This window comes from Cervus canadensis, chromosome 10 (assembly GCF_019320065.1).
Source record: "Cervus canadensis isolate Bull #8, Minnesota chromosome 10, ASM1932006v1, whole genome shotgun sequence".
Taxonomy (NCBI): domain Eukaryota; kingdom Metazoa; phylum Chordata; class Mammalia; order Artiodactyla; family Cervidae; genus Cervus; species Cervus canadensis.
In genome coordinates this window covers 59946679-59973086 of record NC_057395.1, presented here as the reverse complement: position 1 = coordinate 59973086, position 26408 = coordinate 59946679, and the positions used below count along the sequence as shown (strand labels likewise).

The following is a 26408-nucleotide window of genomic DNA, read 5'->3' as shown; positions in this document are numbered from 1 at the left end:
CAACATTTACTGAGGGCTTTCTAGGTGCCAAGCATTCTAGGTGCTTGACATGATTTCATCCTCACAATAACCCCAGGCAGCAGGTACTTTTAATACCTCCATTTTACAGATAAGGAAACCAAGGCTCAGAGAGGTGATATAACTTGCTTTAAGGTCACACAGCTGCCCAAGTGGCAGAGCCAGGAGGCATGCTGAGGCAGTGTGGTTCCAGAGCGCAAACTCTTGGCTATTACCCCCTAGATGTCCTCTGCCTTTCCTATCTGAAAATTTCTGCTGGAAAGTTATGTCAAGATGCTCAGGGGGCCTGTGACTTTTCTGAGGAACAGAATCCTGACAGCAACAGAACCTTTGTAGTTACAAATATACTAGAAGTTGGCTGGATTTGCCACTGATTCAATTTGGGTTTTTAAACTAGATGTTCGTATGCAAATACAATGGCTCCTGGGGTGGGTGTGAGTGGCTGGGAGCTGACACAAAGAGCAGAAACAAATTTAGCTTCCAGTGACACTCTGGATGTTTAGTTATCAGGGCGGAAGCAAAAGCAGCAAGGGAAGAAGGATGCCAACTTCATTCAAGTCGTTGGCTCTGCTGGAGCTCTGGGAGTTCTGCTTCCAGGCCATGCCCTACAAAGGATCTGGGATTCATGGACCATTCTGTCATCCCAGGTCTCCTCTCCTCACTGCATGTGCACTCACTCACCCAAGAATCTCCCAAACTACCCCCACCCCAGTCCTTCACCCTCCACTGCAGTTTCCACAAGCTCCACCTCACCAGCCCCTTCCCGCCTGCCCCCTCCTCTATCAGGAGCTCTTTCTGAAGGACCTGATCACATTGAACAACAGCTCAGAAACCTCTGGAGAATGGACTACCAAGCAGCCATTAAATGAGAATCAAGGTCACTACGGGTGGGAGTATCAACTGGTACAACCTCTGCACTAGATAACTTCATGAAATCCATTGAAATTAAACATGCATAGAGCCTCTGACCCAGTAAATCGATTTCAAGGAATTTACCCTACAAATACACAGAGAAGCATGAAGTAACAAACGTGTAATGAGATTAATTTCAGCATGGCTTATGATAGCAGATTGACACAATAACTGACTAGCGGAGGACTCCAAATCAGGGTTCCTCACACCTGAGCACATGTCAGAATTGGCAGTAGGGCCTGTGAACAGATACGTGTTTCTAACAAGTTTCCAGGTGCTGCTGCTGCTGCTGGTACAGGGATTACACTTTGAGAATCATGGTTGTGGGGTACAGGGGACACCATACAGCTATTAAGAAACATAACTTCTCCATGTGTGCTGGTGTGTTAGATTTGAAGCATACAAGTGGTCGAAACAGCAAGGTGCAAAGAGTGTGTCTACAACAAAATGTGGACTTCCCCAGTAACAAATCTGCTTGGAATGCAGGAGACGCACCAGGGGCCATGGGTTCTATCCCTAGGTTGGGAAGATTCCCTGGAAAAGGAAATGGCAACCCACTCCAGTATTCTTGCCTGGAGAATCCCATGGACAAAGAGGCCTGGTGGGCTACAGTCCATTGGGTCTCAAACAGTCGGACACCACTGAGCGACTAAACAACGGAAACAACAAAGGGCAACAGTTATACAGCAAAGATGGGGGGAAGTGTGCGCTTATTTACTTGCAGAGGCACAGACACCTCTCGATGGATATCCAAGAAAGAGGTAGCAGGGGATGCCCCTGGGGAGGGAAACTGGGCAGCTGGGGTGGGAGGGAGATTCTGCTCAGTCCTTCTGGAATTCTATACCACGAGTGTGCGTAACCTACCCTCCCCGCCATAAAACAACAAGGTAAGTCTACATGTACCGACATAGGAGAATGACTGAGACATACCGCTTTGGAGAAAAAAAAAAAAAGAATCAGGTTTCAGAGCAGTATGTACTGCAAAATCCCATTTTTATAAAAATAAATTTACATATGTGTACACACATGAGCATGTACATGTCTGTATACGCACAGAAAAAGGTGGGGAAGGATGCACACCAAACAAACTGGGTTACTTCCAAGGAAGTGGTATGGGGCGGGATTTCCTTCATGCTTCTGTGTTGCCTGAACTTTTACAAACACAAAACATGTAGTGGCTATGAAGATTAACTCTTTCGTTGCTTTCGGGATTCCATACCTCAGAAAGGCTGCAGGTTCCTGGAGCATCTTCTTGTTATCTCACCCCAGCACCTGTACTGGACTCGCATCAAACTGCTCACTGCCTCCCAGAACATGCCTGTGGCCCTACATCTCCCTCTCCTGTCCTGCCTGCTGAGCTCTTGCCCACCCTGGCAAAGATCATGGCTGCCTCCTTGAGCAGTTGGCTGGTCACACAGCTATTTCTCGTTGGAGACTGAGGTCTGTGAGGGTAAGGCTTGGCCTCTTTGTCTGGCACTCCTGGTAGCCAGCCCAGGGCCTGGCATAGAGCAGGAGCCCAGTCCAGCTGGTTGGGGGGCTCCTCGGAGTTACCAGCCAAAGGCCTTTGATCAATCTGACAGGTAGCTGTTCCTGGGACCTGCTCCCTTTTGGGAACACAGGTCTCAGACAGGGATAGGCATTGCTCTTGGATGGCTGTGCCGATGGCTACTTCCTCCTAACACACTCCTGGACGCTTCACCTTCTCCTCCCACGATTTCACAACTCTGTCTGTCACGGACAACTTGGCTCCAGGGAGAATTTTGTCCTCACATGCCCTCTCTCAGCTGGCTGTGGGGGTCCAACACTAGTGAGAAATAAAAATCCCTGGGCCCCCCAAGCTGACTTTTCTCCCCTTGTCAAATGATCATGGAAACATGACTCAGGGTAGAAAATGGGAGTCATTTGGCCTCTCCTCTCCCCAGGACAAAATGCCACTTGTATGATGCAGGCAACTGCATCCAGGAGAGAGCCCAGGACTAGGAACACCTGGTTCTGCCCTTAACTGGCAGAGAAATCATTTCTCTGCCTCTCAGTTTCTCTGTACCATGGTGATAATAAAACTGGCTCTGCCTGCCTCAGTCAGTAGCTGGGAGACTCAGAGAGTGAAGGCTTGTAAGCTTTAGGATACCCTGGTGGCTGGAGGCTACTAATGGTCAAGCTGTTTGTAATTCCATATAGTCTTCCAATCCCCCTGTCTCTCAGGAGATGCTAGGGAGAGGTATTTAGATGCTACAGTAGATCTAAAGCTCTCTTCGATTCTTACCCTCTGCTCCAGCCACTCCAGACCTTTCACCAACTTCTAAACTGCCGTGTGCAGCTACTTCCCTAGTTTCCTTTGCCTCGAATGTCTTCTGGCTGAAACTCAACCTCTACATGAAGGCTCGAGCCCACCTCCAGCACAAGGCTGCCCTGCCCAGCTCCAGGCGTGCTCAATATTCTCCCTAAACCGAGCAGCACTACTTGCATTACAATCTCAGATCTAGTTATTCCCCACTCATCCAGACACCTAAACTCCTTGGTGATAGGGCTCTGACCCACTCATCTTTGCAGCATCCCTCTGTCCTGGACAACAGTGGAGGTTCAGGAAATTCTGTTGTTTGGAAGGTGTTTTCTAAAGAGATTACTAATTCATGTGTAGAAGGTGCTATGGAGAATTACTCAAGTTTGGGGAGCCCCTCACATCAAGTGCCTAGCTCATTCTCCACTGCCCTTCACCTCCTTTGTCCTGATCTATTTCGGAATTTCTCCCTGCACCAAGTGTTTGCCTGTATGGCACGACAGGGAGGCTGAAAGCCACCTGAACTCTGCTTAGAAGAGGCAGAAGAGTAAGGCAAACGGGGCCACTAAGCCCTGCCTGACCAATCCCCCCTGCATCTGACCTAGAGGGAACCAGCAGCAAGTTCTCCCATCTTGGGAAAGAAAGGTGGCAGGCCCCAGCCACTGCTCAAGTTGGGTAATGGTTCGAGAACCTGGGTTTGAGCAGTTTCAAAAGCGGCAGCTGTTTTGCGGGTCTGCCCTCCTTGGGTAAGAGAGCTTCCGCTAAGGTTCAACTTCAGGTTTGGGTGGGGGAGGAGCAGCAGGGAGCCACAGATCAGGAGCTGGTGGAGGATGACTGACAGGCTGACAGGAAGTGAGAAGCCATTGGTGCAACAGGCTAGAGAGAGCTTCGTATAGAAAAGGAGGATGGGAGGGAGGAAGTCTGGAGGTGGAAGGCCCTGGGATCCTCTTAGGTATACAACAGGACAGATGTTGAAGGCCAGGGATGGAGTCTGGCCCAGTCTTACAAGAGAGGCCAACGGCAGCTCAGCAACTCAGCTGAGTTACTCCAATTTGGTGGAAGGACTGTCTTAAGGGGCATGAAGAGAGGAACTACTTTGAGGTCGGGTCAGGGTCTGGGGTGGGAACAGGGTTAGGAATAGGGTCTGGGCTCAGGCTAGGGTAGGTCTAAACTTGGGTGTTAGGCAGGGAAGAGGAAACCAGCAAACCTGGGGTCTATGACTGGTTAAAAAAGAGAGGCACCAAAGTGCCAAGTTCTGAGGAGCTGGCTGACTGGAACTGGTTCCAGAAAGTGATCCAAAAAACTGGGGCCTGAGCTGGGGTTCTAGGAGTTAATATTTCTGTGTTAGTTTTTTTTTTTTTTTTGAGGTGGGGCAAGGGCCTGATCTGTACTCTATGGGTCACAGATTCCAGCTGGACAGGTGTGAGAGCTTAGGGATGAGCCTGGGTTCCAGAACTTACCCGGGGAGGCGGGTAGGGTGAGGAATGACAAGAGACTGTACCATTCAGGAGGTGTTAGGACCAGCGCCCCGGCAGGTACAGAAGGATGCTGACCCAGAGCCTGGGATGCGGTGAGTGTCCCACATGGAATGAGCAGCCAGAGCCGGGGGTGAAGCTGGTCTGGCTGGGACCAGCAGGTTCAAAACAGTGCTCGAATCATAGTGTGACGGTCTGCCAACAGGGCTTCCAGCACGACGCACAGAGAGAGGGACGCGTCAAGGTCCGAAAGGGGATGGAAACCAGTCCCTATTTGAGGAAAGTGTCAGTTCGGGCACCTGGTTCGCGGATGGGTGCCCACATCCTGAGGCACCTAAGGTCAGCCCCGGGATGTGGCCTGGGGTGGGGAAGCCGTGGTGGGCGATATTGGGAAGGGGGAGTTTCCGGACAGAGGAGGTGTCTGTCCCGTCTAAAGCGGGGGTGGGGGGAGGGTCCGTGTCAGTCGTATCAGGGTGGGAGGTGGACAGCACCCGGTTTTGTCGCGGACCCTACCTTGCCGCGGGCGCAGCGCACGGATCGCAGGGCGCCGAAGAAGATGGGCAGTAGCGCCATGAGCAGGAGGCTGCCGTAGGCCAGCGCGATGCCCTCTGGCGTGGAAGGCGGCCGCGTTGTGCCGTTGGTTGGGCCGCCTGCCTCGGCGCTGCCGTTATGCGGGTCGCTGACGGCCGAGTCCATGGCGAAACTGCGCTCGGGGTCCGACTCCAGCTCCGGCCGCTGCAGCGGAGACGCAGAGGGAAAGATCGGGCGCTCTGGGGAAAGCCACGTTCTCCTAAAGAAACAGGAAGTGACGTGCCTCCCTCGCCGGCCCGCGCCGCGCACGCGTGCGCGTTCATGTCTCCACGCCCGCGCGCCCTCTAGCGACGGCGGAGGGCCAGGAGGCCGGTTGCTAAGCAACTTACTGGTGGTAGGGAAAAGAGCTCTGGACCACTGCGGTGGGCATCCACTCCGAGGGAGACCTGAGGACCCCATTCCCCATTCCCAGTCAATCTCCTTAATCCCGGGATGTCCCACTCCCCGAAATTCCTAATAACTAACAATTTGTTTACACATGCATGCATTCATCCAATATTTAATCATCCCCTCATTCCTTAAATACTGAATACCCCATTGTATTATAGGCACTGTCCTAGGCTCTGGAGACACAGAAGGGAACAAAACAGGCAAAAGTCAGCCCCTGCCCTCATGAAACTTGCATTTTAGTGTGATGGGAGGGGGTGTTGGGAGGAATAAAATGAATAAAAATAAAACAATAGGATATTACTGTGTAGTTATATGTTATATAGCATGTTAAGAGAGATTAATAATTTATAGAGACCTCTCTCTCTAGGAATCTAGTGAACTTTTGTATATGGCTTGGGCCAGAGTGGTTCCAGCTGGTTCCAGGGGACAAAGGTCAGGAGGCTTGCTTTGCTGATGGCCAGGCCTGTGGGGGTCCCAGTGTCATGTGTGTTCAGGGGTGAGGAGAGGGTGTGGGTAGGAGTGACTCGGGCTTGGGTGCATGCCTGGGCTTTCTGGGGTTCCTGGCTCTGCTTCTGATGCCCTAGTTAAGAGCTGGAGAAAGTAGGTGGCAGATAAACTGAAGAGCTGCACCCTGCAAGCACCGAGCACTGGAGAAACTCTGGACCAAGCAGTGGGAAAAGAGCATGCTCTCCAGGAACCCAGGAAGTGAGCCAACCTCGAGCCAGGAAGGGAAGATCTATCCTCTTCCAGTATTCCTCTAGTACACTCTACTGGAAAGACTTAACATATGTCGGTTGGCAAGGGAGAAACATTTACAAGGTCCAGCTCCATTATCACAGAGCTGGCAAAAATGGTAGATTTAGAGCAGTAAGTTGATTAGTGATACAGATAGTGTAAAAATCACACGGCCTGGACCCAAGCCGGACAGGTGGTGAGGTGGGGTTGGAGTATAGGGTTCATAGTGAGAGGAGACAAAGGCAAGGAGTCAGACTAAAAAATTGAATAATAGAGTTGTTTGCCTACTTAGTGCCAGGCACTGTACTAGTAACTTTAAGAGCGTTCTGTTTGATTTCAGTTAACACTGCTGAGATACGATTAGTCCCATTGTGCAGATGATGAAGCAGGCTCACAGAGGTAAACTAGCTAGCTAGGTCACACAGTTCAGCAGAGGAAGAGGAGAGACTTGGACTCTGGTCTGTAGGGCTCCAAAGTCTCTGCTTTTTCTAATATTTCAGCTACAAAGAAGGCTAAGGAGTTGTTCCCAGAGTGACTTAGTTCTGGGCAGATGGTGTACAGTTGCAGGCTCTGTTTTTCAGAAGCTGGACATGACCTGAGTGAATGGGTGAAGGCAGTGGGCCTGATGAATTCATCCATCAATAATTCAGGCCACAGGATTTGCCCAGCAGCTGGGCCTCATGGCTCCAGGCTCTTCATCTGAGAGCGTACAATTGGAAATCAGAGACACTCTCGCTTTGTGCTAGGCTGAGCACTTGATTTAGTTTGGCCCGGGGCAGATCTGGCCATCTACCTTTACCCTCGTGGGAGACTGTGAATATGACCTAGGGAACTGAGGGGGTCAACTCAAGTTCAGAAAGCTCCTGTCAAGGCTTCTGAAGGGTTGGATTTCTGGCTTGGAGCTAGCCTGTCTTGATAGTCTCTGGAGACAGGGATAAGACAATCTTGAAGCGGGGGTGGTGCCCTGAGGCTTTATCTGCTGGAACCTCCTGTATGGTGTTACTTTCCCAGAGAGATCTGAGCCAAGGTCAAAAACAGGGCCTGTCTAGTTAACCTGGAATAGTTAAATTACCAAACACTTGCTCCAAAGAAAAATGTAGATCCTACCCCCTCCCCTTTCACTTATTACTGTGTTTGGTCACTGTAAGTGGATTTCAGGTTTTCCAGTTTTTTTTTTCTCAAATATGCTCTCTCTCTCTTTCTTTCTCTCTCTCTCTCTCTCTCACACACACACACACACACACTTGCACACACTATTATTGCTTAAATAATTCTGAAAATACTAAGTAAGGATCATTATTGGATGCTAAGCTGTGGGAGAAAGGTTTTTTTTAAGGCACAGGATAGTCACACAATAACAGATGACTTGTTATTTATAAAAACAAAAACTTGCCTTTATAGTGGAGTGATCTGGTGAACACTCCCTTATCCAAGTGATCAAACTTAGCCATTACTGAATGGGATGGGACAAAAGGACTAGATGTGATGCAATGTGGGGGACACATCACCTGAGCAGTCTTCTTGCCAAACACGTTTAATCTATATCTACTGATGAGGAAACATCAGGAAAAATCTGAAGATGTCAGACTGTGGCATATTCAGGATAGCTAGCCAGAACTCTTCAAAAATGCCAGCGCTGTGAAAGAAAATAAAATTCATGGTGTAGATGAACAGAGACTGAAGAGAGGTAAAAAGCAAATGTAATGTATCATCCTTGATTGGATCTTGGATCACAGCAGTTTCAAGAAGGCTTTAAAGATCATTTTCAGATGCTTGGGGAAACTGGAATGTGGATTTTTTGGGTGTGATGATGGTGTTGTGTTTCGGTTGCACCTTGCTGATCAGGGTGTGATTCCTGGACTAGCAGCATCGGCTGGAAGCTATAAGAAATGAAGATTCTCAGGCTCCACCAGACCTACTAGATCTCCAGGTGATCCAAACACACATTAAGTGTGATAAATGCTGGTATAGGAGACCTCTTGTATTTGTAGGAGGTATACTCCTGCCTCAGGAGCCCAGGTGAGCCTGTGCTCTTGATCCCTGGGAGAGAACAGGCAGGAAAACAGTGTAACTCTGTGTAAATGTTTACTGTTATATTATCTGCTGAGGTCACAGGGCCTTTAAATATATGTGCTCAATAAATATTTGTACGCGAATGAATGAGTATATTGTTCCCTCCACCTAACCTACTTTATCTTTCCCCACAACCCTGCTTAACCCCTACAGATCCCTCAAAGCTTGAGTCACATGTGATTTCCTCAGAGAACCTCAGGGAACTCCTGTTACTTCTAGCAGCACAGAGCCAGCTAGTAAAACTCCGGTTTTTTACTAAGGTAAAAGAAACAAGGAGAAAAAAAAAAAACAGGGGGAAGCATTCTCTGTGCCCCTATACCTCCTTACAGTAAGGCTGGAATCCTCATTTGCGAAGATCTTCTTGGAGGCCCAAACTGCTCATGTGGCTGTTTTCAGTTCTATTATCCTAGAGAAGTTCTCACCCAGCTCTATTAGGGAACTTGTCTAAGAATTTTCCTGCAGTGTTTTTTTTTTCGCAGTGTTTTTTTTTTTGTCTGTTTTTCTTTTTTCCCCTGGTGGTCGCAGGAAGTTAGAGTGAACCCAGATGTGTGCCCCTGGGGAACAAATAGACAAAATGTACTGGGTGTATACCATGGGATACTAGACGGCAACAAGAAGCAAGGAGCCAAATACCTGCTCGGTTAGCACATGTCCTGGTTTGGGCAGGACAGGTGTGGTTTCTGCCCTTTGCCATAGCTTATTATTATTATTTAAAAATATTCGTTTTATTTATTTGGCCGCACCAGGTCTTAGTTATGGCACACAGGATCTTTGATCTTCGTTGTGGCATGCTAAGTCTTAGTTGCAGCATGTGAAATCTAGCTCCCTCACCAGGGATCGAACCTAGGCCTGTGCATTGGAAGCACAGAGTCTTAGCCACTGGACCACAGGGAATTTCCTGATTGTTATTATTATTAATTTATTTTTAATTGAAGGATAATTGCTTTACAGAATTTTGTTGTTTTCTGTCAAACCTCAACATGAATCAGCCAGGTGTACATATGTCCCCTCTTTCTTGAACCTCCCTGATTATTATCATTTAAAGAAAATATTTACTTATTTGGCTGTGCCAGGTCTTAACTGCGGCATATAGACTCTTTAGTTGCAGCATGCTGACTCTTAGTTGCGGCATGTGGGCTCTAGTTTCGCAACCAGGGATCGAACCCAGACCTCCTGCATGGGGGGCCCACAGTCTTAGCCATTGGACCATCAGGGATGTCCCTGGCTGATTATTAATATAAATAGAACCCCTTGCATCCTCAAGTGTATACTAGTTTGGATGATAATGTGTGGTCACTCTCATAGGTCAGAGAGCCTACGATGAGAATTCTTCTTTTAGTCCCTTTGGTGGGGAGTGTCCTTAGGAGGAAGGGAAGGAAGGAAGGCAGGAGATAAAAGGCCAGGTGAGAATGGGGTCTCAGCTGGGGACTTGCTCCAGCATGAGTCCAAGGGGACCTCTGGGGTGCACTATCTGCACAAATTTGAGGCTTCCTTTACTCTGTGTCTGTCGGTCACTGGCCACAGTCTAGAGGTGAAGGAGGGAGGGGAAGTCTCCCTGTCTAGTTGGCTTCTGTTTGACCAAGGGCAATTCTCCAGAGAAGGTGGCAGCTGAGTGTTTCTTAGCCAAAACTCACAACGGGTAGGGGTCAGATCACTATGTCTGGTAAAAAGCATCTGAATGGGGTGCCAATTACATCCCTTACAATACCCCTGCCCTCCTCAGCATGTGTAGATCTTTAAAACATAGAGCTGAACATTAAGAAAAATGTGTGATATGGTTTATGTAAATTAAAAGTACATATCACATTGATAAACCCTAATGGAAAAGAATATGAAAAAGAATGCATAACTTAATCACTTTGCTGTACAATATAAATTAATATGCGTGCATGCTAAGGTCGCTTCAGTTGTGTCCAACTCTTTGCAACCCTATGGACTCTAACTCACCAGGCTCCTCTGTCCATGGGATTCTCCAGGCAAGCATACTGGAGTGGGTTGCCATGCCCTCCTCCAGGGGATCTTTCTGACCCAGGGATGGAACCCATGCCTCCTGCACTGCAGGCGGATTATTTACCGCTGGGCCACAGGGGAAGCCCCCATGTAAATTAACACAACGTTGTAAATCAACTATACTTCAATAAAATAAATTTTAAGAGTACATATTACATAGCAACATTGCAAACCCAACAAGGATATTTACATATTAAAGAACACTTACTGAGCACATTAGAATGGCTGCATACAGAGGGATGGGAATAAGAGTGGGCGTTGGTAATGAAAACAAGCAAAAAAAACATACAAAAGTAAAGTAGGGACCTTGTGGAAAATAGTGAACGTAGTCTACTATGAAGGAAAGAGTATGATGAACTCATCACTCTACTCCTGACATTCAAAAAGGAAATAAAAGGTCTTTGAAGACTTTAAGAAAAAGTTGTCACTTTGAACTCCCTTTCTTCCTTGTTGGTTTGGGGCCAGATGCTGGGTTTGCCAAGGGAAAGACAGTGCTGTTCTGCAGCAGCGAGGCAGGGTGCTGTGGCTGCTGAGGGCTAGAAGACCAGCCGGATGTACTTTAGGCAAAGGTAGGAATGTAAGTGTTCTAGAACTCCTAGGAGGTGAAAAACCAACCCCTGGCCAGCACAGGCAGGGACAGAGCTGGGCTTCAGTTACCCACTCGATACCAGGATGTCTGTATTGTCAGGATCTTTTCTTGGCTTTTCTCTGCACAGTGGCTTTATTTTCTTCCCTAGCAAACCTGTGCGTGACAATGGCCTGAGTTAACATGCTGTGTTTGTCTCAGGAACCCGGAGGCTCTCTTGACTCAGTGCGGTCAGGGTGTCCAGCTCTACTGACACAAGTCCTCTTTGGAGGGAGGGGGAGAATGAAGCTTCTATTACATGATCTGAGTCTGGGGTCAGTGAGGATTTACATAATCTCAGGTCATACCATACGATGTTGGAATGATGGAATGTTAGTCACAGAATGTTAGCACCACCCTGTACTCAGGTAAAAATGTTATTGTCTTGGCATTGGTATTTTTCCTGGGGAGGGAATTGTATAGTGAAGTTGCTGAGTCATGTCCGGCTCTTTGTGACCCCATGGACTGTAGCCTACCAGGCTCCTCAGTTCATGGGATTTTCCAGGCATGAATACTGGGGTGGGTTGCCATTTCCTTCTCCAGCGGATCTTCCTGACCTAGGGATTGAACCCAGGTCTCCCGCATTGTAGGCAGATGCTTTACTGTCTGAGCTACCAGGGAAGCCCAGGAACTGTATACATATATATACACGTAGTGTGGGAAGAAAAGCCTTCCCAGGTGGTGCCAGCAGTAAAGAACCCGCCCGCCCGCCAATGCAGGAGACATAAAGACGTGGGTCTGATCCCTGAGTCAGGAAGATCCCCTGGAGGAGGGAATGGCAACCCGCTCCAGTATTCTTGCCTGGAAAATCCCATGGACAGAGGAGCCTGGCAGGCTTCAGTCCATGGGTTCGCAAAGAGACAGGCGTGACTGAAGCGACTTAGCATGCATGCACGCATGGGAAGAAAACCTTGACAATCTGCTTGAGAGAATGTGAAACCCCAAGAACGCTCTCTGGCAGGTGCCAAAGAAACAGAGATGGCAAATATGCTTTGCATTAGAAATGATCAGTAATTTGTGGGTGGAAGAGAACAAGACAGAAATGAAAGGGAGGATGGAGAAAGGAGAGGAGCCAGTGGGATGGTGAGGCTGGGACACCGTGTGGAGAGAGGGGATACATGCCAGTGGTGGGCAGGCAAGTGCATTTGTAAGGCTTTGATGTGAACATCTCTTTTCTCCTGAATCTTCATACAGTTTTCCATGCCTGTAGTATGCCCTGGGTGGATGGGGCTATGTGTATATTGGGGATTTCCCTACTGGTTCAACACTGAATGGCATGGGGGGCTTCCCTGGTGGCTCAGCTGGTGAAGAATCTGCCTGCAGTGCGGGAGACCTGGATTTGATCCTTGGTTTGGGAAGATTCCCTGGAGAAAGGAACATCCACCCACTCTAGTATTCTGGCCTGGAGAATTCCATGGACTATATAGTCCATGGGGTCGCAAAGAGTCAGACATGAATGAGCAAATTTCACTTCACTTTACTTGAATGGTATGGGGAAATATACACCGAGGAGAAAGGATTTTGGAGTTGGAATATACCGTGAGCACTCTGCCTGCTGAGTGGGAAATGGATTGGCTAGGACAAGAATGATAGTGAACAAACAGACCAAAGAAGAGATGGTGGTGGCTTTGGCTAGGGTGTGGCTGATGGAGATGGAGAGAAGTGGAAGTGACTAGATATAAGGACATTCCTGATTTAGGATTTTATTTAGAAAATAGAATCAACAGGACTCCCTGGTGGGGATTAAGGGAGAGCTACTGGATGACAGAGATTCTGTTAACTCAAAGGGGGAAGATTGGATGCCAGCCAGATATCCTCTCTTTTACTTGAGAACTGTGCTGCTTCAGGAGGCAGCTGCTCCCCTTGCGCTAGTCCACTCCTCTGCCAGCAGAGGGCAGCCGAGGCCAGTTTACAGATTGGGCCTGGGTGAAATGGGGATGTCCAAAGCGGGCCTGGCTATGGGAAGGCCACTGCCTGGCTGATGTAAAAACAGCAGGTCTGCTCTGAGGCTTAAATCCAGACTTTGATTTTGAGGCTGATTCAGATGCAGAAATCTGAGCTGTCCATGTCCAAGGCACCTGGCCAATCCAGGACATATCACCTCTTCCAGGCTATTTCAACAACTTCCTTATTTGTCTCCTGAAGTCACCTGCACATCACGCCTCTTTGTTTGAGACCCTTCGATGTCTCCCAAATGCCCTTGAAATGACGTTATGCTCCTCACTATGGCCTCTGAGGCCCTGCTTGGACTGGCCTGCCCACTTGTCCAACTCATCCTTGACTGCTCTCCTCTTTTGCATTAAACTATTTTCTGCCTCAGGCTATTTGCATAAGCTTCTTCCCTTGCCAGATCTTCTCTCTCCCTGATTGTTAAGCTAGTTCCTTCTCATGGATTTCAGCTTCTGTCGCCTTCCCTGACCACTTTCCTATTCTTTCTCAGCTATTAAAAAAAAAAAAAATCCTCATAGCGCATTGCCCTTCCATGTGCAATGTGCTACCTACCAGGATAACCTGATATGTTAATTTGTTTTTTTTTGCTCCCTCTATTTTCTCCTCCCCTTTCTGTATCTCTTGGAGGCTTCCCTGGTGGCTCAGATGGTAAAGAATCTGCCTGCAATGTAGGAGACCTGGGTTTGATCCCTGGGTCAGGATGATCCCCTGGAGAAGGGAATGGCAACCCATTCCAGCGTTCTTGCCTGAAGAATCCCATGAACAGAAGAGCTTGGTGAGCTGCAGTCCATGGGGTTGCACAGAGTCAGACATGACTGAGTGACTAGCACTCTCAAGGGAGGCTGGGTCATAGGATTCACAGCAGAAGTTGCCTCCAAGACTCTTTCCTTTCTGGCTTCATTTTCCATGTGTTTAAACATCATGGAGCAGATAACTGCAAACTGCGTTTCCTAGGCCCTACCCTGCTCCCAGATGTGTTCTGTATGACCTTCACCAAGGTCTAACAACTGCATTCACTCATTTGCCAAAGTAAAAAAATAGAGCAATTTCGAAATAAAAATTTGGGTATTTGGCTTTTCTTGGATATTTAGAAGATCTGGCAGGCTCAGCCCTGCATTTTCATGCAATGGGCACTAAAAGTTACTGAGTACCTACTGATGTCAGACACTGTTCAAAGTGTTTTCTTGCTTGAAGTTGTTGTGCAGGAGGTATGAGTAGTATTCTTTTTCATGGTTAGGAAAACAGGCACAGAGTGGTTAAGTGACTTGCCTAAAAACCTACAGACGCTAAACAGCAGCATCAGAATTTGAACCTAGGCAACACAGCTCTAGAATGTGGGCTCCTAACCACCAGGCAACACTGCCTTTTGGCAGTTTGGTGAGCTGAACTGCATTGCCCTCTTTAGGTGGGATGTGCTCTCTGATCACCAAGTCTCACACTTTCTTTTTCTTTTTGGTTGCCTGTTTGGTCCCTGGAGTCTTAAAGACTTTGTAAACCTTTGGTGTAGAGAGGGTGCTCATTTCTTTGGAGGTCAAGGATGAGGGAGAGCAAGGAGCTCTTGGAGGTTTTGAAGTGAAGGAAGGTCAGTGGAGTCTGGGATCAGGGGATCCTCCCCGTTCTAGGCAGGGCCCCAAGAGGTGGCCAGACTGTGGGAATTAATGGACAGTGTGCTGCTGAGAGGCTGGACCCAGCCCTGGTGATCCCAGTCTCCATCAAGACTCCCAGGTCCCTCCTTGGCTTGGAAGCAGGGGCTGCTGGACCTCAGGCACCCCTGAGGGCTTGGGTCCTGTACTTAGAAGCCGCGCATGGTCCAGTGCCAGGGAGAGCCCCCTCGCTTCCCTCCTTGTCCCCTGGCAGGAAGTAGCCTCTGGTAAGAATGAAGATTGAATTTCCTTTCAATCCAGAGGATTAGGGAATAGGCATAGAATTTAATTTGGTTTTTGAGAAAACAGGGAAATGAATGTTTCTTGCTCACCTGAGTTTGGGGGTTAAGATTTACATCTGATGCAGCAATTTGTAATTATTATTATTTTTTGGTGGAGCACAGCATGCAGGGTCTTAGCTCCCCAACTAGGGATTGAACCTGTGCCTCCTAAAGTGGAAGCCTGGAGTCTTAAGCACTGGATTGCCAGGGAGGTCTCTGCAATTATTTTCACTGTTTCCATTTTTATGAAGTTTTTGGCTTTCAGCTTGTTTCCCACATTAGACTGTGAGCTCCCTGAGGGCTGAATAATGTACTGTGTTTACCAGGGTTCACACTGTACATCTACTGTCTAGAGGGTGCCAGGCACATAGAAGAAGAAAAAGTGTTAGCACATAGTGGAAAGTGTCAGTTGCTCAGTTGTGTTTTACTCTTTGCGACCCCATGTACCGTAGCCGGTCAGGCTCCTTTGTCCATAGATTCCTCTATGCAAGAATACTGAAGTGGGTTGCCATTTCCTTCTCTAGGGGATTTTCCTGACCCAGGGGTCAATCCTGGGTCTCCTGCATTGCAGGCATATTCTTTACCATCTGAGCCACCAGGGAAGTCTAGCACATAGCAGATGCTCAGTAATCATAATTACAGTATGCATTAATGGAGCACTTGTTTTCATTCATTGTGGTTAACATTTACACGTATGTATTAACTGACTCATTTGAGCTTCACACCACCTATCTATGGGCAGGCATCTTCACACAAGTGGAATCTGAGATACAGAGAGGCCAAATAATTCACCCAAGGTCACACAGTTTGGCTGTGTCTAACAGACATTCATTAAATCAATGGATGAATGATTCCCTGGCATGCACCTTGCTCTCTTTGCCTCCAGGCTGTCCCTCATCTCACATAGTAATATCCACAATATTGGAATTAAGTGGGTCTGACCCTGGCAGGGGACTGTCTCAGAGCCTTCAGTGAGTGCCCGAGGCCCACCCCCACAGTGTCTTCACCCCTGGGGCTAGTGTGACTGGTCCTTTTTAATCACCTTTGACCCCTCCTGTAGTCCCCTCTCTTCACTCCCAGCTTTACACCCTACACTTCCACATATCAACTACTCACAGGTTCCTAGATTCTTTCCAGCCCCCTGCTTTTGCTCAAGCTCTTCCCTATATGGGGACCATCCTTCCAAACCAGAGATTGGAAGAGATAAATAATGAGATTCCATTATTCTGGAAGATGCTAACAGGAAGGTGGGCCAGTTCTTTAAACCATACCACCCCATTTCTGGTGATACTCCAATGCCAGATTGTATCTGGTCTCCAGTCACCTTACGGTGACGGAAGTGATTATAAAACAGTATGCTCATCTCCATCTCTCTGGTGGGATACCAAGTCCCAGAGAAGAGAAGGAACTTGATAAAAGCAAAACAGGAGATCAGATTCAGATTGGGGCTAGAATGCAGATTGCTGGCTTCCCAGCCCAGAGTTCTTTCCACAATGAGGCAGCTCTGTCTGGCATCACAGAGGGTCTGACCACCCAGAAAGAGAGCTCAATTCTGAGCTAGCAGTGCCTGAAGTTCCGCCATTGGAGATCATTTCCTCTGGGGGGCTTAGGGTGTTGAAAGCTTTTCAGTCTTCAGGGAGCCCCAGCTAATGATGAAAGCCCCTGTGATGAGTCCTCCACGAAGCTCATGTCAGCCAGTTCCCAGGAAGATGAGTAGCTGACAGGCAGCCAAGGGTGAGATGCCGTGGGAAGGAGATCTTGACTGAGAGCAGGAGGAATATGGGAAGCACTAAGGCAGGCATAAAAACGGGGGCAGGGGTGGGGGTGTCAGCCATGGAAGGGGCGGGGCAGCTGTGACCTTGGGCTCGGGACTCAGGAAACTTGGCTTCACCAGTAACTTGCTCTGTGATGCTGGAGAAGTTTCTTTCCTATGCCGATCTAGGTCAGTGCTGTGGAACAAACTTGCTTCAGGGTTTATCTTAGGGCTCTTGGTGTCAGGAAGTTGGGGCTCTGGGTAGTAATTGCCATGACAACTATCTCTGAGGTGATGGTGACCAAGGAGACTGTTGCCAAGTCTATCATTACCAGGTACAAGAACCAAGTGATTGGCTCTCAGTTCTGTCTTGGGACAGGTTGCTCCCTGTTACCTCCTACCATCACCTGCTAAAGTTTAGTGTTTGTGGGGCCAGACAAGTTGACACCCAGGGATTTGTCAGGAGTCATTGTGTTCTCGTGCCTTTCCTTATGCTGACAGGCTGTGTGACCTTGGGCAAGTCTCTGCTTTTCTCTCGGCCTTAGTTTCCTCATCTGGAAAATGAAGGGTTTGCATAAAGCCCTTTCACCTCTAAATTTTTATCAATTTGCTTTTAAACAAGAGCCAAAGTGAAAATGAAGTTGCTCAGTCGTGTCTGACTCTTTGAGACCCCATGGACTTTACAGTCCGTAGGAGTCTCCAGGTGAGAATACTGGAGTGGGTAGCCTTTCCCTTCTCCAGGGGATCTTCCCAACCCCGGGATCAAACCCAGGTCTCCTGCATTGCAGGCAGATTCTTTACCAGCTGGGCCACAAGGGAAGTCTAAGCAAGAGGGTCATTTCCAGGAATGATATGAAAAGTGTTAACTGTGATGACTGCCACTCACTAATGTATCTACACATTATGGGCAGGTACTAAGTCTTCAGTGGCTGTAAGTGGGGAGATCTGTGTGGCTCCAGGGGAGGGTCTGGGGTGGCCATTACTCAAGGGGTATTTGGGGGCATTCGAGACAGGGGTTCTTAACAGCTAGTAGCATTGTATCTAAATATTTTTGACAACCAATATGACCGTACTTTGCATCCTGGCTGATCACCAGCCCCAATCATATCTATGATGGTGGAATTGCAGGCATTGTGAGCAGCAGAGAGAGATTTTCCAGGCAAAGGGGCCACACTGGTGAAACCAGTGACTCTCAAGCCCAGCCCTGGTCAACCTCTCTGAGAGTAGGATCAGTCCCTCTTCCTGGCCACGGCAGCTCCCTGAGTCAGCTGTGCACAGTCCCCAGAGACTTGGGTTTGCCAGCGTCTCAGTTTCAGGATGGCTGATGCCCAAACAGGCGGGCAGGGCACAGCAGGAGCTGGCAGAGCGGGAGAGCCCAAGGAGGAAGCAGGGAGCTCGGGGGACGCCTGCTCCTCCTCTCCCGAGAGACCAAGCCTTGGGCCGATGCCAGATCCTTGGCCTCCCGGTCTGGTCCCCTCCCCCCTGCTTTCACCTCCTTGCCTCTCCCAGCAGGACTTTGCAAACAGCCTCTCCGGATGGGGGTGAACACGGCTGCTGCCTCCTCCCTGAACACTTTCCATTCCCAGCCCTGAGCCTCAGCCAGGGTTCCTCAGGAAAATTGGCTGAAAGAGACATTTTCCATGCTCTTGACTCCTCTGCTGGGTGGCTGTCCCTGCCTCCACTCTCTTGTCTCTTCTGCAGCTGGTCACCCAGATCCAGCAGGAGGGGAAATACTTGATCAACGGGTCGCTGCTCACTCACAGTTTAATTTTATATGTTTTTTTATCTCCCTGGACCTCAGGCTCCTATTCAGTGAGATGAGCTAGCCACCCTGGGAAGCAGGTTTGGGAGTCAGACATTGTTGATTTAATCCTTAGCTCTGCAGGTTCCTAACTGGGTGACTTCAGACAAGATACTTAAGTCTCTTGGAGCCTCGGTTTTCCTCATCTGTAAGATGGTGTTGTTTCCTACTGCTGTGAAGATGAATGAAACAGCTCTGGTAACTAGAAGAAAGAACACCCCTCTACTCCAGGCAGAAAAATATGAAGAATGGAGTAGCCCAGGCTAAGATTTCACTCCAGGACTTGGAAGCTGCAATTTCAAAGCTTTACTGGGATTTTGGGCAGTGAATAGGCACAATCGTTGAAATATCGTTCAACTTTGGAAGGATCAGAGAAATGCAAGTAAACAGTGAGACACCTTTTTCACAAACTTCTTTCACCCTGTGCCTGAGAGAATTTGTGTGTGTGTGTGTAGTGTGTAGTGTGCGTGTTTGTGTGTGCTTCCTCATATCAACAAGCATTCTTGGACACCCTGCTAGTGTCAATTCTGACCCCATCTACCCAGAGATAGCATCTGATCATGCAGGCAAAGGGCTCAGTCCCAACAGAACATCCTCCATTTTGGATGCCAATTGTCAGTGTGGGTTGTCACCTGGCTGTCACCTGGCTGACTGGCTATAAATCAGAGGTTCCCATGATCCCCTTGGGTTTGGTGAATGGCTCACAGAACTCAGGAAACCCTTTAACTCACTAAATTACTGATATATTACAAAAGATATTAAAAGGACATGGACTCAACAGCCAGATGAAGGGTATATAGGGTGAGGTCCTTGGAGTCTGCCAAGGAGACACATGGAAACGGTCTGGAAGCTCTCTGAATGCCCTCTGTTGGGTTTCACCTGGGCATGATGGATTAACCCATTGGCCATTGGTGACTGATTCAACCTTCCGCCCCTTTCCCCTCCCTGGAAATCACAGGGTGGAAAAAAAATTCCACCCCTCTATTCAGGGTTAGTTCCCCTGGCAACCAGACCCCATCCTTAGATGCTTTCCAAAAGTCACCTTCATGAACATCAGCCCAGTTGTGCTGACATAGGGCTTATGAATAACTAGAAACTCATTTCATCTTTATGGTTCTGAAGCTAGTTTTCAAGAAATGAGGACAAGAGACAAAATATTATAACAAAACATTCTCCCATTGTTCTTATGACTTATCCCAAGAGTTTTGGGATCTGTGAGGCAAGAACAGTGGATGAAGACCCAATATATATGAAGAATATATTTTGGTTGTCTGAATGACCGAATATATATTTTCTATAAATTACAATATAGCAACTGGTAAAATTTAGTGTGGAGAATTGGGCACTGTTGATATGAATATAAACAAATAGAGCTCTCTTGGAGGGCAAGTGGCAGTCTGTCAAAATGTAAATGTATATGCCCTCTGACTTAGTGAATGTCGATTTGGTAATTTCTCCTCTAAGTGCAAGAATATTTACTGCGACACTATAAAACAGTTACATTAACCTAAATTCACTCACCTTTGATTGGTAAAATATGTACATCCATATTGTAGAATATTTTGCAGCGATGAAAGAGAATAAGTTAAAGAAAAATGGATGGACTGAAAGGAGAAAAAAACCCATCACAATCATAATAGAAGATTTCAACACTCCTTTCTCACAAATTGATAAAACAAGTAGACATAAAATCACTGAGTAAATAGAAGACTTGAACAGCATGTTCAATCACTTAGACCTAATTGACATTTTAAGAAGACTGCATGCAACAATGGCAGAGTGCATATTATTTTCAAGTACACACGGAACATGAATCATGATAGACCCTATATATAAAACAAATCTCAAATTCTCAGTTGGATTAAATTAGAAATCAATAACAAAAAGGGCATATAAAAACCTTTCAAATATTTAGAAATTAATATATTTCTGCATAACCTGCGGGAAGAAGAAATCACAGGGAAAAGGGAAAATATTTTGAACTGAATGATAATAAAAACACAACATACTACAATTTGTAGGATGCATCTAGAGTACTGCTTAGAGGAAAATTTATAGTTGATAGCTTTTTTTTTTCAATATAGCTTTATGTGCTTATATTATAAAAGAAGAAAGATCCCCCCAAATAATCTAAGTTTCTATGTTAAGAAGCTAGAAGAAGTAGGACAAAATAAATCTCCAGATAATAAGGTTCATCTATATGTACTGGCATGGATAGAAGGGCAGGATAAATTAAGTGAAAAAAGCAAATTATAAGGACTTCCTGGTGGTCCAGTGGTTAAAACTCCTCACTTCCAATGCTGGGGGCCTGGATTCGATCCTTGGTCAGGGAACTAGATCCCACAAGCCATAACCAAGTTCACATGCTGCAACTCACGCCACAGCTAAAGATCCTGTATGCCACAATGAAGTTCAAAGATCCCGAGTGCTGTAACTAAGACCTGGTGCAGAAATAAATAAATATGAAAAAGAAAAGCAGATTATACATAATATGTATAGTATCAAGGGAGAAATATCAATAACCTCATATATCCCTGGAGAAGGAAATGGCAACCCATTCCAGTATTCTTGCCTGGAGAATCCCATGGATAGAGGAGCCTGGTGGGCAAAGAGTCAGACACGACTGAGTTACTGAGCATATGCAGATGACACCACCCTTATGGCAGAAAGTGAAGAAGAACTAAAGAGCCTCTTGATGAAGGTGAAAGAAGAGAGTGCAAAAGCTGGCTTAAAACTCAGCATTCACAAAACTAAGATCATGGCATCCGGTCCCATCACTTCATGGCAAATAGATGGGGAAACAGTGGAAACAGTGACAGACTTTATTTTCTTGGGCTCCAAAATCACTGCAGATGGTGACTGCAGCCATGAAATTAAAAGACGCTTGCTCCTTGGAAGGAAAGTTATGACCAACCTAGACAGCATATTAAAAACCAGAGACATTACTTTGCTGATAAAGGTCCATATAGTCAAAGCTGTGATTTTTCCAGTAGTCATGTATGGATGTGAGAGTTAGACCGTAAAGAAGGTTGAACGCTGAAGAATTGATTTTGAACTGTGGTATTGGAGAAGACTCTTGAGAGTCCCTTGGACTGCAAGGAGATCAAACCAGTCAATCCTAAAGCAAATCAATCCTGAATATTCATTGGAAGGACTGATGCTGAAGCTGAAGCGCCAATACTTTGGCCACCTGATGTGAATAGCTGACTCATTAGAAAAGATGCTGGGGAAGATTGAAGACAGGAGGAGAAGGGGACGACAGAGGACAAGATGGTTAAATGGCATCACTGACTAAATGGACATGAGTTTGAACAAGCTCTGGGAGATGGTAAAGGACAGGGAAGCCTGGCATGCTGTAGTCCATGGGGCCACAAAGAGTCAGACACAACTGAGCGACTGAACAACAACAATAACATCAAGCCAGCAATTGCTTGCTGCCCCTTGCTGTCCCTTCTTTCTTTAAAACATAGAATCACTGATATTCCCTGATTTTGAGCTGGTATATGGCTATTCAGAAATAAAGTATCCTAGACTTCTTTGCAATTAAGTATGGTGATGTGACTAAGCTCTGGTCAATGGGATATAAGCAAAAGTGATAACGTACATTTTCTGAGAGGTAGTGCTTTTTTTTGAGCTCCTAACTACTTTTTGTTGGCTGAAATGTGGATGTGACTACTGCAGCTTGGGCAGTATAATGGATCGAAGATGGTGGAGTCACAAGATAGAAGGAGCCACACCAGCCTTAGACTGTTTCTGGATTTCTTTTCCATGAGAGAGACACATACTTCTATCTTGTTTCCATCACTGCTATTTTGGATTTCATCTCTTCCAACTTTTCAGTCTCTTGTAGCTTTCATCCCCAGGCAACTGAACATATATAACTATGACCCCATTTAGGTGGAGAAAAAAAAGCAAAGAAACCTATATATGTGTGCAGGTGGTTGGTTTTTGACTTTGGCACAGAAATCCCCAAGGTAATTTGCTTCAACATTGAAGAAGTATTATCTTATGTATCAGTAAGTCCAGAGGCGGGATAGCTTTGTAGTGGGCTCATTCAGTGGCTCAACTTCATCACCAAGGACTCAGGGGCTTCCCATCTTTCCGCTTTGCCACCTTCTGACTAGATCCCATCATAATTGCATGATGGGATCAAGCTCCAGGAAACATGTTCATACACTTCAATGACCAGAAGAAAAAGGACTTCCCTTTTTCACTGTAACTCTTTTGTTTGCTTGCTTGTTTTTCATCTCTTTTTCAAAGGCAAAACTTCTTCTAGAACCCTCCAGGTTTGTAGGTCCATCTTTAATTTAAATTAATTAATTAAGCTGTGTAGCGGGGCTTGTGAGCTATTAGTTCCCTAATCAGGGACTGAACCTGGGCCCTTCACAATGTGAATGCTAAGTCCTAAACACTGGGCCACTAGGGAATTACCAGGATTTGTTCTTTATTCCATGGTGGAAAAGGAGAACAACAGAGCAAAATGTGACTCTTGACAGTGTAGAAGAAAAGAAATACGGCCAAATGTCTGCTACGATGTATATCTACATGGGCTGAAAAATCAGGATGGATACATCCCAAACTGCTAACAGTGGGTACTTTTGGGGAGAGGAGTGGGATGAAGGGAGAATGAAAGGAGTCATGTAGAAAGTACTAAAATTGTTATCCAGTAACCCTGACCCACTTCTCTGTTGCTTGCAAAAGGGATGACTCATTGGTTCAAGCCAGGTGTGGTGATCTCATGCCTTTTTGACTGATGGTTGCTTTCTCAAAGTCCCTTGCAGTTAGTGATGGCCAGGAGACTCAGTCTTGTAAGTGAGATACAAAAGGAAACAGTCAAGGGAATAATTTCCTCCTTAATAAAAAGAAAACCTTTTTCTGTCCTTTCCCCTTCCATTCTTACTTGAAATACTGGTGTGAGGATGTGATGCTTGGAGTTGTGGCTGCCATGTTGCAACCATGAAGGAAATGCCTAGAGGTTTATGGAAATGCAGACCCAGTGTCCTGGTATTATAAGATGGATGAATCAACCTTAGAATTGCTTACTTCTGGACATCCTATAAGAAAATATCCTTATAAGGATTTGTATTGGGTGCAGTTGAGGGCAGCTTAACAGATGAATGCATTTTTACTTTTACCATATCTTTTGTGTGGTTCTGATTTATCTTTACAATTAAAATGTATTATTTATGTAACTCAAAGTTCAATTTAAAAAATGTACCACTTGGCGTTGGGCACCTTTGGAATCCCAATAAGTCTGAAGAGGCACTCTTGAACAAAAAGAACAAACTGTTCTTTATAAGTACTAACTTCATAGTATGAGGGGTGACCTTGCTGACTGGGGGATGGCTGAAAATACATTTCTCTATCACTATTTGGGTTTAAACCAGAGATTACAAGCTCTCAGCCTCTAGTCAGAATCCTACCGGGGGACATGTTTTATTTTTCCTGTCCAGGGCTTAAAAAAATTGGAATTAGAAGTAATCATTTAGGAATTGGGATACTTCACATAAATATCTGGCTTGCTGCCTTCCTTAGAAAAACTGAAATATCTGGCAATATTAGGTTCACATCCCAACAGGACTAACAGAAAGCTTAGTTCTGTCTCTCTCTTTAGGCAAGGCAGGACTTCAGTTTTCCACAGAACTTGATGCTTCCTAATGCCTGTTACACAATTGACTTCACTGATTTATATTCTCTGATTCTGTGAGCACTTGCATTAGTGACCCTTTTAGGTTTTGGAGTCACCATGCACATGTGTGTACATACACACATGTATATAAGATTCAACTGCTTCCTAGACAACAGACTGTGAGAAAAGGCATGGAAACTTATTCACACAGGTGGGCAGACCTTAAAAAGGACTAAGTTTGGAGTGGTCACATTTACTGTGGACTGTTTTGTAAGATTAGAAGTGGTAAAAAGAGCCAAGAGCACCCTTGACTGCCCTGCTGGGACACCTGGGGTCTTAAGTGAAATTTGCTCAGTTGTGTCCGACTCTTTGCAACCCCATGGACTGTAGCTCACGAGGCTCTTCTGTCCATAGGGATTCTCCAGGCAAGAATACTGGAGTAGGTTGCCATGTCCTTCTCCAGGAGATCTTCCAAACCCAGGTCTCCCTCATTGCAGGTGGATTCTTTACTGTCTGAGCCACCAGGGAAGCCCAAGAATACCGGAGTGGGCAGCCTATCCCTTCGCCAGGGGATCTTCCCGACCCAGGACTCGAACCCAGGTCTCCAGCACTGCAGGCAGATTCTTTACCATCTGAGCTACCAGGGAAGCCCAATAACTGGGATCTTAATCCAACCGCAATAACTCAGACTTCTGAAGATTACTGCTGAGGGAAGGAGATCATTCTGAGGCAAGACTTACATCTGTCAGTAGAGAGTAGGGTTTTCCGGAAGGTAAATGGAGATTTCCTCAGGGTAGGCTTGAAAAAGCTGGTGCTTTTGGAGAGAAGCATGGTCTTGAAAAAGGAAGGCAAGGTCAGACTCTGGGGACAGTGTCCTGTGCCCCTGACATCCCGCTAGGAAGGAACCTCTTTACCTTAGGGCCTTCTCTGTGTACTCATTAGAACAAGACTGAGTTTGTGTGTTGGGGGAGAGTAAAAACCTAGCCACAGTCTTCCTACAGCCTCCACTTTATCCTGGCATGGGTTGGCTCCCCCCTCCCCTCAAATGTCCATGTCCTAGTCTTTGGAACCTGTGAATATGTTACACAGCAGAAGGAAATTGAGGTCACAGATGGAATTTCAGGTTGCTTATCATCTGACTTTAAACCAGGAAGATGATTCAGGATTGTCGGGGTAGGCTCAGTGTAATCACAAAGGTGGAAGTGTGAGGCAGAAGAGAGAGAGCCAGAGAGACGACAGCATGAGATGGACTTGGCTCCATGATGCTGGCTTTGAAGATGGAGCAAGGGGTCACAAGCCAAGGAAAGCGGCTGGCTTCTAGCATCTGAGAAAGGTGAGGAAACAGTCTTCTCTAGAACCTCCAGAAAGTAATGCAGCACTGCAGACACCTTGGTTTTATCCCAGTGAGACTCAAGTTGGACTTTTAGTCAATGGAACTATAATCGTTAGCTCAGTTAGCTATAAGAGTTCCCAGTTAGCTCAGCTGGTAAAGAATCCTTCTGCAAAGCAGGAGACCTGGGTTCGATCCCTAGGTTGGGAAAATCCCTTGGAGAAGGGGATGGCAACCCACTTCAGTATTCTTGCCTGGAGAATCCCCATGGACAGAGGAGTTTGGCCAGTTACAGTCCGTGGGGTCACGGAGTTGGACACGACTAAGCACACACGTAAGATAATAAGTTTGTGCTGTTTTAAACCATTAAGTTTGTGGTAATTTGTTACAGCAGCAACAGGTAACAAAAGCACCAGGCCACCTGGAGAGGCCCCGTGTAGGTGAGACTCGATTACTGGCCAGGATCAACCTCCTCCAACGTGAATGATTCCAGTTCCAGACGTGAGATCACTCTAGTCACTCCGGACTTTGTGAGTTTCCCAGCTGAGTTCCCAGAGAAGAGCCGTACCCACTTTGCCCTGCCCAAATTCCTGACTCACAAAACCTGAGTATAATAAAATGATTGTTTTTATGCCATTAACCTTTGGGTGGTTTGTTATGCAGCAGAGAAGCTAAAAGAGTGATCCATCTTAGCCTTGAACTTGTATCAGGTGGAACTGGGGAAAATGACACACACTGCTGAACCCAGAGCTCCCATCCCATCGTTAATATTATTTCTCACTAAACCCTGAGCTGAACAGAAGGAAACAGGACCGAAATTGAAACTGAACTTGTATGTTTTCTCAAGCTGTTCCACTAGAATATTCAAATATTCTTGAGACAGCAGCACAAAGAATTCTACCCTAACCCCTTCA

General features: G+C 46.6%; 1 protein-coding gene and 1 long non-coding RNA gene across 7 annotated transcripts in view; one reads left to right on the top strand and one right to left on the bottom strand.

Annotated features, from left to right (window-relative positions):
* HM13 (histocompatibility minor 13) overlaps window positions 1–5494 on the bottom strand; it is a 38175-nt gene extending 32681 nt beyond the window's left edge. For 4 of the 6 annotated variants that reach the window (XR_006271395.1, XR_006271396.1, XM_043478493.1 and 1 more), the window contains exon 1: window positions 5197–5494. Coding sequence is in view for 4 of the 6 variants with exons in the window: in XM_043478493.1 (XP_043334428.1) it covers window positions 5197–5379 (183 nt within the window). In the remaining 2 variants the exon portion in view is untranslated. The remainder of the gene's footprint in view (window positions 1–5196) is intronic. The other 2 variants (XM_043478488.1, XM_043478489.1) reach the window with 2 other exon arrangements.
* Window positions 4640–26103, top strand: LOC122447844. Its single transcript, XR_006271397.1, has 3 exons — window positions 4640–4778; window positions 4889–5022; window positions 25886–26103. It is a non-coding gene; the product is annotated as an uncharacterized LOC122447844 (long non-coding RNA).
* Window positions 26104–26408: the final 305 nt, after the last annotated feature.